This window comes from Microtus ochrogaster, chromosome 8 (genome assembly GCF_000317375.1).
Source record: "Microtus ochrogaster isolate Prairie Vole_2 chromosome 8, MicOch1.0, whole genome shotgun sequence".
Lineage (NCBI taxonomy): Eukaryota > Metazoa > Chordata > Mammalia > Rodentia > Cricetidae > Microtus > Microtus ochrogaster.
This window is the reverse complement of record NC_022015.1, coordinates 42,999,207-43,013,336: the sequence shown is the minus strand read 5'-3', so window position 1 is coordinate 43,013,336 and position 14,130 is coordinate 42,999,207. Positions and strand designations below refer to the sequence as shown.

Below are 14,130 nucleotides of genomic sequence, written 5' to 3'. Positions count from 1 at the left end.
GATCAAACTAGGGTTCTTACAGTTGTAAGACAAAGCAATTTTCTGACTCATCTCCCTCCTAAGACCCCTGGCTAGGTTATTTTATACAGTACTGGCGTTGACCGAGCTAAGGAAGCCTCATGCTGGCTCATTTTGCTAGAATGAGGCAGTTCACACATATTAAAATGGAAGGCCATTATTTTCTGAAGTACTTTAGTTTACAACTATAATTCAAACAAATAATTATTATGTATGGTTTATCTTTTTATTGTTTCTCCTTTTATCAAAACTTGTCACAGTTAGGAACCCAGAGGAAGTAAAAAAAAAATTCCCACAAACATTTCTCCTGGTTCCTGAGTCCTCCCTCATCCCCCTCCCCTTCCCAGGGTTTGAAGTAATCCCTGGATATACATGATCATCTCCCCCCCACCCTCAGCCTTCTTCCCAGCAATAAATACAGGTGACCGTGATTCAGTGAAACCACAACTCATTTCTCTATCTTGAGTGTCCCAAGGGGACCAGAGGGGGCAAAAGAAGTTTAATAACTATCCCCTCTTAACTGTGTGGAAGTTTCTCCCTCAAGGGATGGGAGAAATGCAGCAGCTCTGGAAAGAAACAGGGAAGAAAAGGTTGAGATGAGAAGGAAGAGGATATTCTCCAGCAACCTGAATCTTGATCCACTCGTCCCTCACCAGTAAGGGATGGTCCCAGTGTATCAGTGGAACGGAGAAAGGTGAGGGTTGGGGGGCAGGGGAATGAAAAGGGTAGGCAGTGGGAAAGAAGAGAACAAGGAAGAAAAAAAGGAACTCTAAAGTTCACTGCCCTCATTTTCTTCCAAGAAATGGCATTAACACAAGAGGCATGAATAGACAGGGTCTGAGGAAAAGTCAGGGACCCTAAGGAAGGGAAAGAGAAAGACAAGGCCCCTCGGGTCTTCACAAATGATGTGCTCCAGTTACAGCAACAGGATACTAGGAACAAGGCGGAAAGCTTAGAAACACACAGAAGGAAAGACTAGGTCATAAGAGGAATTCAGAGCCCTAGGACAGTCCTGTCATGCTGCCCAGATGTTGGCAGAATCTGAGTCTTGGAATTAAAAAGGTGAACTCTGAATAGGGTCCAAGGCAAAAGAAAAGGTAACGCAATACCACCGCACCCTCCTCACAACTCAAAACAAGTTCCTTGGGTTATCGAAGATGAATACTCCAGTCAGATGCCACATTGATGCCAGGTTTACGCAGTATCAACACAGAGGTTTCAGGGTCATGTTGGAAGGACAGGCGACTTTCAGGGGATCCTGTGAAAGGAAGACAAGCATCACAGTCAGCAATAGGCTACTTCTCCATAGCAAGGTTCCAACTTGCTTCTCTTATGCCATCCCAAGGCCAGACCTATCACTAACCTTTGGCCTGGAGCACCACAGCTGCTGGTTTTCCAGCCCCCATTATGACCACTCGCTCAATCCAGACAGGTGTCTCAAGGTGGCCTTTGGGATCTGCTGAACTAGAGGCAATAAAAGGAAATGCCAATTGGAGAAGTTGTCAGGAAGACTATTCAAAGCAAAGTCAAAAGATGAGAAAAGCAGAGTGAACCTGAGCACCCCTGAAGCCCAGACCCATGTAGAGGGTACCCCATTACCTAGAGACAAGTGTGTTGCCAGAGAATGAGAATCGACGAAACAGGAACTCATGGCGAGTCTGATAGCTAAATGTGTGTCCATCATCTAGAAAGAGCTCTCCTTGGGCAGTACCCTGAGCAGAAAGAGAGGTGGGAACTTAAGCCAAAGAGGGAGTGAAGGACACATTCCAGAGGACTGAGTTCTTGAACACAGGCAGAAGTTCAAGTAGCTCACCCCCGGAGACTCACCTGGGGACCTAGAGCAACAAAGAGAGTGATAGGATCATCTTTCATACAGTCTGAAGAACGCCGCACGCGCATCCATCGAGGCACAATCGTCCCGCCACGTTGGAACACAGGGATCTAAGGCAAAAGTACTGCAGTGAAGCACTACTCCGTTAGGCCTTGGAGCATCTTCTGCTCTTGCTCTTCTGGGCCCCTAAGGTCATTTGGACCTCGAATTACACATTTTCTCCCCTTCTGGAAATATACAAGCAAACAGGGATAGCAGCTAGACAGGCATACTCACACTGTTCAGAGTTACTGGCAGGTACAGGGTCTGGGGACCATGATGCTTCTGATAGCTTTGAATGTCATACCATACCTGTGGATGACAAGATATTGAATTACTTAATGCACAGGAGTTCCATCCTGTTTGCTTATTTGCCTACAACACCCTGTAACTTACCTCTCCTTGGCCAGGCAAATAGACCTGCACACCATGGGCCCCAGCATCTGATACAGGGTGAATCAGGAGTGCATCCCCTAAAACATACAAGAATTAACATGGATCTGAGAGCATTGCTGCCAGTCTAGAGAGCATTAAACTATCTTTCTGCTTCAGGTCCAGTCACAGTTACTCCACAACTTTCTTAACCTTCATACATACACATCCCACAAGTTCTTCTTTTTATGAGGGGCAATTCAAGATAAGTTTCTCTGTGACGCCTTGCCTTAGCTGTCCTGGAACTCACTCTATAAACCAGACTGGCCTGGAACTCAGAGATTTACCTGCCTCTGCCTTCTGAGCGCTGGGATTAAAGGCATGCACCACCACCACCCAGTCACAAATTCTTCTTAAGTCTAAACCCAACTCACTACCAAGTGTCCTCCCATTTCTCACCAAGCAGGAACTGATCCTCTATACTGAAGGTAGTCACATCCTGAGGATAGTGTACCCAGAGGGGCCTAGGAAGGAAGACAAGAAAGGAAGATATTACCTTCTCAGACATATGTCAAAGACATTCCTCTAAGAACCAGCAATAAACTGGGAGGCTAGTGGTAGTGGCAGCACTCAGCAGGGAGAGGCAGGCATATTTCTTAGTTCAAGGCCAGCCTGGTCTACAGTGCAAGTTCTAGGACAGCCAAGACTACACAGAGAAACCCTGTCTCAAAAAAATAAAAATAAAACAAACAAAAAAAGAACAGCACTAAGGAGAAATCCAGGAGCTTCCAGCCAATTGAATGTTGCAGGCACACAACTGCACAGGTCATTTTACTTCCTATCTTACTTCCGTAACTCCACTCTTCCAATGTTCTCTACCTTTAGTGGCCTCCTCAAATACTTCAGTGACACCTAGCTGGCAAGACCCTTTAGGATCAGAGAAGTGTCTTCTCCATTCACAGTGCCAACCTCTCCTCTCAGTTCCTTCCCAAGGCCCATGGAATTTTTGTTTTTATTTCTGGCTTGTTATACTTGGGAATTTTGGCACCTGCAGTGCCCTTTCCATGTAATGTTCTTCCTTGGGGTGACATCTGCCCCACCCATTGTACAGGCCCATCTTAACATGCCGTTTTCTCAAGAGGGCCTTCTGTGACCTACTGACCTTTATCAAAAGACATCACTGCTGGCAGTTTTCCCTTGACTCTCTTTTTAAGACAGGGTCTTGCTATTCAGCACAAGCTAGTGTTAAACTTTTTTTTAAATATTTATTTATTTACTTATTATGTATACAACATTCTGTCTGTGTGTATGCCTGCAGGCCAGAAGAGGGCACCAGACCTCATTACAGATGGTTGTGAGCCACCATGTGGTTGCCAGAAATTGAACTCAGGACCTTTGGAAGAGCAGGCAATGCTCTTAACCACTGAGCCATCTCTCCAGCCCCTAGTGTTAAACTCTTGTACCTCCTACCTTAGCCTCCTCTAGCACAATTTTTGATGGGATGAAGGGCCACTTGTCATGCATGTGGTGGTCAGAGAACAACTTGCATCTTGTAGGAGTCAGTTTTCTCCTATCATGCTCTGGCAGTTGAACTCAGTTCCCTACATCTGATGGCAAGTGCTTTTACTTTACTCACTGAGCCATCTCATTAGCCTCTTTTTTTCTTTCTTTCTTTTTCTTTCTTTGGTGGCACTGGGGACTAACTGAACTCATGGCCTTGTATATACCAGGCAAGTGTTCAACTACTCTATCACTGAATTACATCCTTGGACCTCCCTTCCACATTTCATATTCAAATCAGATCTTACAAACAAGGCTCTGGAAACAGAAAGAAAGGCCCAGAACCCAAACTGGACCTCATTATCTCCCAGTCACTCTGCCTGACTCCACAGATCCTGCTGACTAATTTACCTTATGACAGGAAGTCCTTCCTGGTGAGCTTGATAGAAGAGGGTATACCAGAAGGGAAGCAAAGAGTACCGCTGGTACAAGGCATCTCGGATTACATCTTGGTATTGAGGTGCTAACAGCCATGGTTCTCGCCGCCCAGTGTCCAAGTGGGCATGAGCCCGAAAGAATGGCTGGTAGGCACCCATTTGGTACCAGCGCACAAGCAGCTCTGGTTCTGGGTTCTTGAAGAAGCCACCCACATCCGCTGGGAGAGAAGTAGCAGGTTGAAGAAGGGCAAACAAGAGGTACTGGCAGATGTGTGTATGTATGTGTGTGTGTGTATATATATATATATATATATATATATATTCATTCTGTTCTTTGCTCCTGCCCAGGTCCTGTGACTTTATCCCAATCAAAACCCCAAATTTCTTCCCCTCTTACCACCACAGAAGGAAAGTCCCACCAGTGCCAAGCTGAGACACATAGGGATAGAAATCTTCAAATGATCCCATTCTGCAGTGTTATCCCCTGTCCATACAGCTCCTGAGAAAAAAGTCAAGAAGGAAGGAGCTTGGCAAAGAGAAAAGGGCTCAGCCTTTAAAAATGTGTCCTTTGACTCGCCACTTTTGCTTGACAGCAGCCAGGTCATTCTGAAGATATTAAAGTTAAACACTACTCCTTTTCTTGTTTTGGTTCTAGAAACTGAGCGGGAACTTGCATAAGCTAGGTGGAGTTCCCCTGCAGCCCTCTCAGAACTCTTACATGAGGATTAGACATCCCATTCACTCTCTGGTTCCCCTCCAGAAACATCATTGCTCCTCTGGTCTGGCCTTCATACTTTTTGTGTTAGAGCTCTATTTTTTGCTTATTTTTTTCCCTTGAGACAGTCATACCAAATGGCCTAGACTACCTACAGTCTAGACAGCCCTAAAACTGAAGCGCCTCCTGACTCAATACCTTAAATGCTGGGGTTGCAAGGACTCCCCTTCCTGCACAGCTGCCATAACTCTATTCTCCAAGTCTTACCAAAGCGCTGGGAGCCTGCGAAGAAAGCCCTACTCAGGACGAAGGGACGTTCGGTGCCACCAGAGCGCTGTATCAGCCCATCAGCAGTCGCCATGTGCTGGATAGAAAGTCAAGTGAGAGAGTAAAGAAACGCCATCTGTCATCTGGTGAAAACTACAAAGTCTTCACGTTTAAGCTCTGTTCTCCCTACTTCTTCTCTCAGTCCCTTACCACATATAAGCCATAGATGTTATGGATGTCCCGGTGCTCCCAGCCACCATAATGCACAGCATCCTTCAGCATGGTGACCTCAGGACCATTGAACACAGATGGTTCATTCATGTCATTCCAGACATAAAGGTTAGGAGCTGAACCCTGAAAATACAGGCACCAAGTATGTACAGGAAAGAGGTGAGGAAGAAGAGAAACACTGTCAGAAAGAAAGCTTCTAGAAATCCAGAACCATGTATTTTTCAGAAGCCTCCAAGATCTTCAAGTCCCCATGAAATGTATAAGCCCCCAAAAAAGCAATGGTATTGAGTACAAAGGCTTAGTCATGACAAGAAAGTAGGAAAGACAGAGGCATGAACAGTCTTTCCTACCTCATAATTGTCAAAGCTGAACATATTAGCCCACCAGGACCTCATCCTTGGATTAGTGAAGTCAGGGTAACTAGCTGAGCCTGAGAGAGAAAAACAGCAGCTGTCAAACCCCAAAGAGGCAAAAACAAAGCCTAACAAAATAATTCTACCTCCTTGGCCTCCCAACAGTCTCCCCTTTAATTCTCGGCCTGCTTACCTGGCCAGCACCAGCCCTCATAATCAGAGCCATCCCGAGTTTTAACATACAGCCCATGGTTTCGCAGTTCTTCATGAACTCGGTAGCCAGAGTCTACTTTGATGTGGGGGTCCACAATGGCCACCAGCTAGGGGCAAAGAACAAAAGTAGACATGGTTGGGATGATCATGTCTCACCCTTACAGTGAGAAGACCAAACAGAGCTGCAGGCCACACTTACCTTCCTTCTCTTGGAAGCCAAGCGCTCAAGCATATTGAGAGGCTGAGGAAAGCGGGTAGGGTCCCAAGTGAAGTACCGCTTGCCATCAGCATGCTCAATGTCCAACCATATGACATCACAGGGCATGTTGTGATCATCAAAACCCTGATCCACTTCTGAAACATCAGCCTCATCCCGGTAGTTCCAACGGCTCTGGTGGTAGCCAAGGGAGAAGAGAGGGGGAAATGCCGGGGTCCCTGCAGGTTCACCAAAAGATGGTTACAAACTAAAGAAATGGCTAAAACGTTAAAAGTACAGCACTTGCCACTCTTCCAGAGGACCAACTCTAGGCACCAACATCAAGCAGCTCACGGCCACCTGTAACTTCAGCTCCAGGTGCTGCCTTCTGGCCTCTGAGGAGGCACACAAATACACATGCATGCGAACACACACTAAGGAGGAAGAAAAGGACAAGAGTACAAAGGGGATCAGATTAAACCCGATCCTTAAAGGACAAGGAGACTAAAAGAAAGGCAGGGTAGAGAAACAGGCTGAGAGAAAATGTCTGAAAATGCACAAACCTAACTTCTCAAGAACAGAAAAATGAAGCTATTGGCTGGCAGAGTGTTAACATCACCTACCCGTGAGACTAGCATACTGCCGAAAGATATCAAAAACTGAAGGCCCAAGCATCAGGAAAACATCAATAATGCCACTCTCTGACATCCAACGAATGTCTGTCTGTGGAGTCTCCCCAGATCCCTGCAGGTAATCCAACATCTTCCCAAACAAGGTCTACGGAGGAGACAAATGGAAGTCAGCTTTTGATTGCCAACTTGAGACAAAAGCAGTAATTTTCACTTGAGTGCTCACACAGCCGGCTGCTAACACCTTACTGTGTGGTCTGAGAATTAACAATCAACTCCTCCAGGAGACTTTCACAGACCACACGCTCTAAAAAAGCACCATCCCCTCCACCATAACAGCCTTGGTGTTGCCATTTACCACTCCTGAAGCCCTTGCCTTGTAACCCACTGATACCTGTTGTCTTCTGAGACTGAGGACCTTTTTAATCTTAGTAAGCAGATAGCCCAGAGTGTTCCTACAGAATGGAGTGAATCTTCTCAGGCCAGAGGAGCTATGACTTCACTCATCTGGAGTACTATCTGGCAATGACTAAGGACCATTTCCCAAATAAGCTGTGCCACTAGTATTCACACTCACATTCCAGCATCCCCGGCAGACTTTTACCATATCTCTCCCCATGCTACACTCTTACCTTCCCAGCAGTGTTGGAGGATATATCAACCCATGTCTCAGCAGCATTAAGCCAGAAGATGCCCAAGTCTCGATGAGGGTTATGTGCCAAGAGCACAGGCACAGACCCATATAGAGCCATAGGGTTGTTCAGCTCATACTGGAACACATCCAAGTTGTACAGGCGGTACGGCTCACCACCCCTGGTGGCAGACAGACAGACTTAAGCTAATGACTGTTCAAGCTATGGCATATGCAAATGCCACCCCACAGACATAGCTGAGAGAACAGACTTGTTCCTTCAAAGAACTTTATAACCCAGAAAAGTAACTCAGCTATGGGAAGGGAGTAATGCTTGTCTAGAATACTCAAGTGAATGAGGAAAACTCCAAGCCTTGGCTGCCTCCTTTCTCAGCCATCCCAGTGTAACTAGTAGACTCACTCAGTAACCTTCAGTCTCAGGCTGTCTGCATGCTCGGGGATTCCATACACATGTTCCATCCCTGGCAGAGAGAAGTCCAAACCTACAGACATGGGTCCTGAAAGAAAAGAAAAAGCTGATTTACAGAGTTTCTGCTTGCCAAGATGTACCCATGCCCCTAGCCAGGGCTTTCCCAGCCCCTCACCGTAAGGCTTGCTGTCAGTATGAGTTTTGAATGTCTCCTCCCAGGCTCCTGGCTCATCTTTCTCAGCCTTCTCCTGGGTCTCCTCTGGCTGGAAAAAAAAAAAAAAATACTCACGCACCAGCTGTCGTCTTTCCCATTCTATGTTCTAATCTCATCTGTGCTTCAGGAAGAGACTAGGCTCAATGTCCTCAGCAGCCTCTCAGTCATCCCTATGCTCCACTCCAACCACCCACCACCACTTCAACTTGCCTTGTCACCATCCCCAGGCGTTGCCTCAGGCTGGGCTCCATTGCCTTCAGCTGGGTCTTTTGATTCTTGCCTGGAAGGTAGGAGAGCTGTCTGCTCCAATCCAGAGCGGGCAGGGATGAGGGGCTAATGGAGGGAGGGGTGAGGGAACAGAGAGCCAAGGGTCCAAAGGAATGAAAGCACTGGAGGAGGGGACTGAATGTTAAAGCTTGGGAAGGGACCCCAATAAGCAGGATGGGGAAAGTACTGACAGAGGAAAATGAGGAATAAATACTAGCAGGAAGTGCCTTCTATACACATGCCCAAATCAGCAGTCTCTGTGGTATCTAGAAGAGACAGCAGGGTGGTTCAGTAGCCTAGGTTCTAAATGCCGGTCCTGGCTCTGCTGCCAGAGAAAAATCTGACCTTTCTTGATCAGGCTTTACACAAAAGCCTTTACATAAAAAGCCTCTTCAGCTATACTTTAGGACTTCAAAAGATTTGCCAAAGAATGCTTTTCATGGTGACACACGCCTTTAATCCCAGCACTCCAGGCAGTAGAGGCAGGTGAAGTCTCTGAGTTCGAGGTCAGCCTGGTCTACAGAGTGAATTCCAGACAGCCAGTACTAGACAGAGAAACCCTGTCTCAAAACAAACAAACAAAAAAAAAAAATGAACAACAACAAAAAGAATGATTTTATTTCTCTCCAGGATCTTGAATGTATTCCAACTTGGAACCAGGAACTCCAGCAAAACGGAAAACCCCTTCACCCCTTAGCAAAGCATAAGCTCCCTACATTCCTCAGGGACTCCCAGCACTCATCTTCCTCCCAGAGGACTTCCAGACAGGGAAATAGCGAACAAGGACCCAAATCCCCAGAGGGCCAGAGTGAGGGGTAGGTAAGGGAAGAGGAACAGATACAGTACCAGTGGCCATGGATTTACCTAGAGAAAAGGCTCTTGATCTTATCCCACATGCTACCGAGCGTGAGACTAACTTTATCCGAGAAACTGGGGCAGGAGGAGATGAGTAGGGAAGGGGAAGGAGGCACAAAACCAACACAAAAACAGAAACATAAAAGTGAGTTTCAGTAGACAAACTTCTGGAGATGGGGGAAAAGAAACAATAAATAAATAAATAAATAAATAAATAACAGGAAGAAAATAAACTAGGGGTATGTGATGATGTGAGAAGGATAAAGAAAGAGCAGATCCAGGCAGACCTCTCAGAGGAGATGCCCAGTGTACAGCTCAGGGACAAAATATAACTGCCTCCTGATATGTACAAGAAAGAGAAAATTGCAACCCAGGTCTGGTTTTTACCCTCTCTGATAGATGGAGTCTCCCACCCTCCTGCCCCTATCTGGCTGTTCTGCACCCAGTCTCTTCCCAAGAACACAATACCCAGTAACAGTTCTAGGCACTACCACAGTAAGTACCCTGAAGTCCCCACCCTGTACTCACGGGACCCTGGGAGCCCTCTGGTGCTCAAAAGCCATAAGTCCTCGGGCATTGACACTGAGCAGAAGACTGCGATCCTCTAACAAGTCAAGGCGGAACGGCCGTGCTGTCAAAATGATTTTGTATGGTCCCTCAGCCACTGTTAGCTCTACACTGTTGTCATCATGGCCAGAGACTGAAAGTCTGGAAAAGAGATCAAAGGAGATATATGACTAGGTAAAAGGCCAAGAAACCTGCTACAGGCAACAGGTTCAGAGAGAAAAAAAACCCATCAGAGCCTTTTTCTCTTTGAACATTTTTGGGGATTAACAAGACTACCCAGCAGGCGAAGATGCCTGCTACCAAGTCTGATGACCTGAGCTTGAGTTCCAAAGACTTACACTGTGGAAGGAGAGAACCAATCCCCCAAATTGTTCCCTGGCCTTTACATGCACGCTACAGTGCATACCTAACCATAATACAATACACATGCAGGTATACACAAAAAAATATCATTTTTTTTTGTATGTTTCCATCTTTTTTGTGGGAACGGGTTAGCATGCGCTACAGTGAACATGTAAAGGCCAGCATAAGACTTTTAGGAATCTGTTCTCTCCTCTCATGTTAGGTCCAAAAGAGTCAACCTAGGTCCTTATTATAAATAAACAAATAAATAAATCCTTAGATAAAAACTTAATATTTTTCTCCGAGAGATAAACAAAAACTTTTTTCTTTTCCTTCTTGGTTCATGTTCAAGTCTTTGTTTAGTTTTAATAAAGGGACTTTATAGCCTAGGCCAGTCTCTAATATCTATATTAAAGAGATTCTCCTACATCAGCCTCTCAAGTAGTCAGGATTATAGATGCTAACTACCATGCCCTGGATGAGACAGCTGTTTTTGTAATGCTAGGGACTGAACCCAGGGCCTCATGCACACTACACAGGTGCTCTACCGCTGAGCCACATCCACGGCCCAAGAGAGATCATTTAAACAAAGCAGTATGTGCTAACATCACAAGGTAGAAAACTGACTGACACATTAACCTGACAGTATTAACACTAAAAATTTGTATTTATCAAAAGGTACCTTCAGGATCATCAGTAACATTCAAAATCTGAAAACTGTCTCAGTCAGAGGAATCTATCAAGGTATGACAACTGGATGCTCTCTGATATCTCGGCTAGAGCAGAAAGGTAACCTAGGCAAACCTAAGGAGATCTGAATAAGCATGGACTGTGGCTAGCAGTGCAGGGCTACCAGTTCATCCAGGAAGACAAACTAGTGATGTCAGCGAGCACACCAGCCGTGCAGGGTACAAAGGAACCCATTCCTTCAACTTTCCTATAAATCTAAAACCACTCCAAACTACAAAGTGTGTGAACTACTGATCCTCAGCCTTGCACACGTTAAGCACGTGTTCTATCACAGAGCTAAAAGCTCCCCAGTCCAAGTATTTTGATTTTCTTTTCTGGAATAACTTAAGCACGGGGCTACTAAAGGCCTACTAAAGGCCTACCAAAGGCCTACCAAAGGCCTACCAAAGACCTACTAAAGGACTACCAAAGGCCTACCAAAGGACTGCTAAAGGCCTACTAAAGGACTACTAAAGGCCTATCAAAGGACTACTAAAGGCCTATCAAAGGACTACTAAAGGCCTACTAAAGGACTACCAAAGGACTACCAAAGGACTCCATAATTGAGTTACATCCTTAATCTCAAACTGTTTTCTTTTTTCTTTAATGACACCTTTTGTAAATTAAAAGGTTACAACCTAGAAAAAAAGTACCCACAATATATAAATGGCAAAGACTCAAGATTAACAAATTCTCTAAGCCAGTAAGGACAAACCACAGAAGAGATGAGCGGGTATAAACTGTCAACTATTATCTCACAAAACAGTAAACCCAAAGACAACATACAAACGGCCTGAGGAAAGAGCTCAGCTGCTGAAGGGCTTGCTTGCCTCACATCTGTGAAGAGCAGGGTTTAATCCCCAGAATTCACAGTGTGGTGGCTTCAGATTTAACCTCAATACTAGAGAAGCAGAGATAGCTGGATGCCTGGGAATCACTGGCCAGCCAAACTAACCTAATTAATGAGTTCCAGCCAATGAGAGATAAATATTGTTCCAGAGATTGCTCTCTGGCCACACACCCTTATAAATACATCCATTTATACACATATTCACATAAAAGAAAACAAAACATACAAAGATATTCCATCTCATTAATAAACTGGAAAAGAACATGTGTGGTAGCTCATGCCTTATAATGCCAGTCCTAGAGAGACTGAAAGCACTAGGATCGAGTGAGTATGAAGCCCAGTGTGGCGGATACTACATTCCAGGCAAACCTGAGTTACAGAATGAGATCCTATCTCAATAAAAAGGAGAAGAGAAACAGATGCAGCAGATACCTGTAATCTAAATATATGAATAAATATAAAATAAGTATTTGAGCAAATGTATTCTAGACAGCTGAGAAAAAAGAAGAGAGGGAAGCCTGGCAAACAGAGATGCATTGGCTTGCTTACTTCCTTTTGACAGCAGTACTGAGCCTAGGTCCGACAGAAGACAAAACACCACTGTTTGCTGAGTGAATGTACAGAGTAAAAGGAACTAAACAGCAGAAGGAAGAGAAGCTGGAAAGGCTGGAGGATGGGAGGTGCTAGTCAACTACTTCTCTGATATAACAAAGTTACCAAAGGCTCATCCGGAAGGAGAAAGGTTACTCAGACAGAGATCCTTCTCAAGAAAACTTACCGAGATGTGGGGGGATCAGTCACCAAAACATCCTGCACTCGGTATCGGGGCCGCCGGGGCTCTAGCTCATCAATCCTGATCCGAGTCATATTCTTCTGAAGCCCCTGGAGCTCCAGCACAAGGACCACCTGCAGAAACAGAAACCTGAATCTGGAGAAACAAAACAGACCATGCCATACAAACCCTCCGAACCCTTCCTCTCTAAGATGTCTCTTCTCAGTCTTTTGCCTACTGCTCTGATTTAAAAGTAAAATATACATATTTTTAGATTTATTTTTGGGTTTTTTTTGTTTTTGTTTTTTGTTTTTTTTGGTTTTTCGAGACAGGGTTTCTCTGTGGTTTTGGAGTCTGTCCTGGAACTAGCTCTGTAGACCAGGCTGGACTTGAACTAACAGAGATCTGCCTGCCTCTGCCACCCAAGTGCTGGAATTAAAGGCACGTGCCACCACCACCTGGCTTAGAATAATTTATTTTTATGTGTGTGTTTCACCTGAGTATGTGTGTACCATGTACGTGCCTGGTGCCCAAAGAGGTCAGAAAAAGGCAATGGTCCCTGGAACCAGAGTTGTAGATATTTTGAGCCACCATGTGGGTACTAGAATTCAAATATGAGTCCTAAAGAGGAACAGACGAAAGGCAGGTGCAGTGACACACACACTTAATCCCTGCACTTTGGAGGCAGAGGCAGGCAGATAGAGCTCTGTGAGTTCAAGGCCAGACTGCTATACAGAATGAGTTTCAGGATAGCCAGGGCTGTTTTATACAGAAACTCAGCCTAAAAAAACTAAGAAAAATAAATAAAAATAAAGAAAACCAAAACATCAAACTCGTAATGAATCTAAGTTTTTCTCTAGCTGTGGTCACCCACATTGTATCACCCAGCTTCACTGAAGCCTTGGTTCTCAACACACAACATGCCCTTCTTTGTACTTTTCGTGCCATCATGGCACACTAGGCCAATGAACACTGCCTAAGATACTTTGGCTCATACTGGAGACCACTGTGTATACAAAATTTTCTGTTTTTACAAAAATATAACAGCTTGCATTTTAAAAATTACCAGGCTGGTGGCACAGTCCTTTAATTCCAATTTTCCAATTTAATTCCAACACTTGGGAGACAGAAGCAGCAAGATCTCTGTGAGTTTAAGGCCAGTTAGGGCTATGTAATGAGACCCAGTCCCAGGATAAATAAACAAACAATTGCCATATGGATTGTTGGCTTGAGGTTTGAGTTTCACAAAAAATGTAATGTTCCAGGTTGGAGAGGTGATTCAATGGGTAAGAACACTGGCTGCTCTTCCAAAGGTCCTAAGTTCAATTTCCAGCAACCACAGGGTGGCTCACAACCATCAATGCTAGGAACTGTTGCCCTCTTCTGGCATAAAGTCAATAGAGCACTCATATACATAAAAAAGATAAATATTAAAAAAAAAAAATTAAAAGTCTGGGACAGATAGGGCTACATAATAAAACCCTGTCTTGAAAACAAACAAACAAACAAAAAAGTAATAAATTTTGGTTTGGGATTAGGCCAATTTCCAACAATTTTTTTTAATATTTATTTATTTATTATGTATACAATATTCTGTCTGTGTGTATGTCTGCAGGCCAGAACAGGGCACCAGACCTCATTCCAGATAGTTGTGAGCCACCATGTGGTTGCT

At 44.8% G+C, this 14,130-nt stretch overlaps 1 protein-coding gene across 2 annotated transcripts in view; it reads right to left on the bottom strand.

Annotated features, from left to right (window-relative positions):
- Nucleotides 1-225: 225 nt before the first annotated feature.
- Nucleotides 226-14,130, bottom strand: part of Ganab (glucosidase II alpha subunit) — a 20,756-nt gene continuing 6,851 nt past the window's right edge. The window contains exons 4-25 of one of the 2 annotated variants that reach the window (XM_005351916.3): nucleotides 12,465-12,592; nucleotides 9,727-9,906; nucleotides 9,208-9,273; nucleotides 8,287-8,356; nucleotides 8,038-8,125; nucleotides 7,854-7,950; nucleotides 7,434-7,614; nucleotides 6,796-6,949; nucleotides 6,176-6,411; nucleotides 5,957-6,083; nucleotides 5,761-5,840; nucleotides 5,390-5,533; nucleotides 5,180-5,276; nucleotides 4,595-4,696; nucleotides 4,172-4,415; nucleotides 2,720-2,784; nucleotides 2,285-2,361; nucleotides 2,126-2,200; nucleotides 1,846-1,959; nucleotides 1,618-1,730; nucleotides 1,382-1,482; nucleotides 226-1,276 (exon numbers count right to left, since the gene is read on the bottom strand). In XM_005351916.3, coding sequence (XP_005351973.1) covers nucleotides 1,167-1,276; nucleotides 1,382-1,482; nucleotides 1,618-1,730; nucleotides 1,846-1,959; nucleotides 2,126-2,200; nucleotides 2,285-2,361; nucleotides 2,720-2,784; nucleotides 4,172-4,415; nucleotides 4,595-4,696; nucleotides 5,180-5,276; nucleotides 5,390-5,533; nucleotides 5,761-5,840; nucleotides 5,957-6,083; nucleotides 6,176-6,411; nucleotides 6,796-6,949; nucleotides 7,434-7,614; nucleotides 7,854-7,950; nucleotides 8,038-8,125; nucleotides 8,287-8,356; nucleotides 9,208-9,273; nucleotides 9,727-9,906; nucleotides 12,465-12,592 — 2,649 coding nt within the window. In that variant the 3' untranslated portion in view covers nucleotides 226-1,166. The remainder of the gene's footprint in view (nucleotides 1,277-1,381; nucleotides 1,483-1,617; nucleotides 1,731-1,845; nucleotides 1,960-2,125; nucleotides 2,201-2,284; nucleotides 2,362-2,719; nucleotides 2,785-4,171; nucleotides 4,416-4,594; nucleotides 4,697-5,179; nucleotides 5,277-5,389; nucleotides 5,534-5,760; nucleotides 5,841-5,956; nucleotides 6,084-6,175; nucleotides 6,412-6,795; nucleotides 6,950-7,433; nucleotides 7,615-7,853; nucleotides 7,951-8,037; nucleotides 8,126-8,286; nucleotides 8,357-9,207; nucleotides 9,274-9,726; nucleotides 9,907-12,464; nucleotides 12,593-14,130) is intronic. The other variant, XM_005351917.3, reaches the window with a different exon arrangement.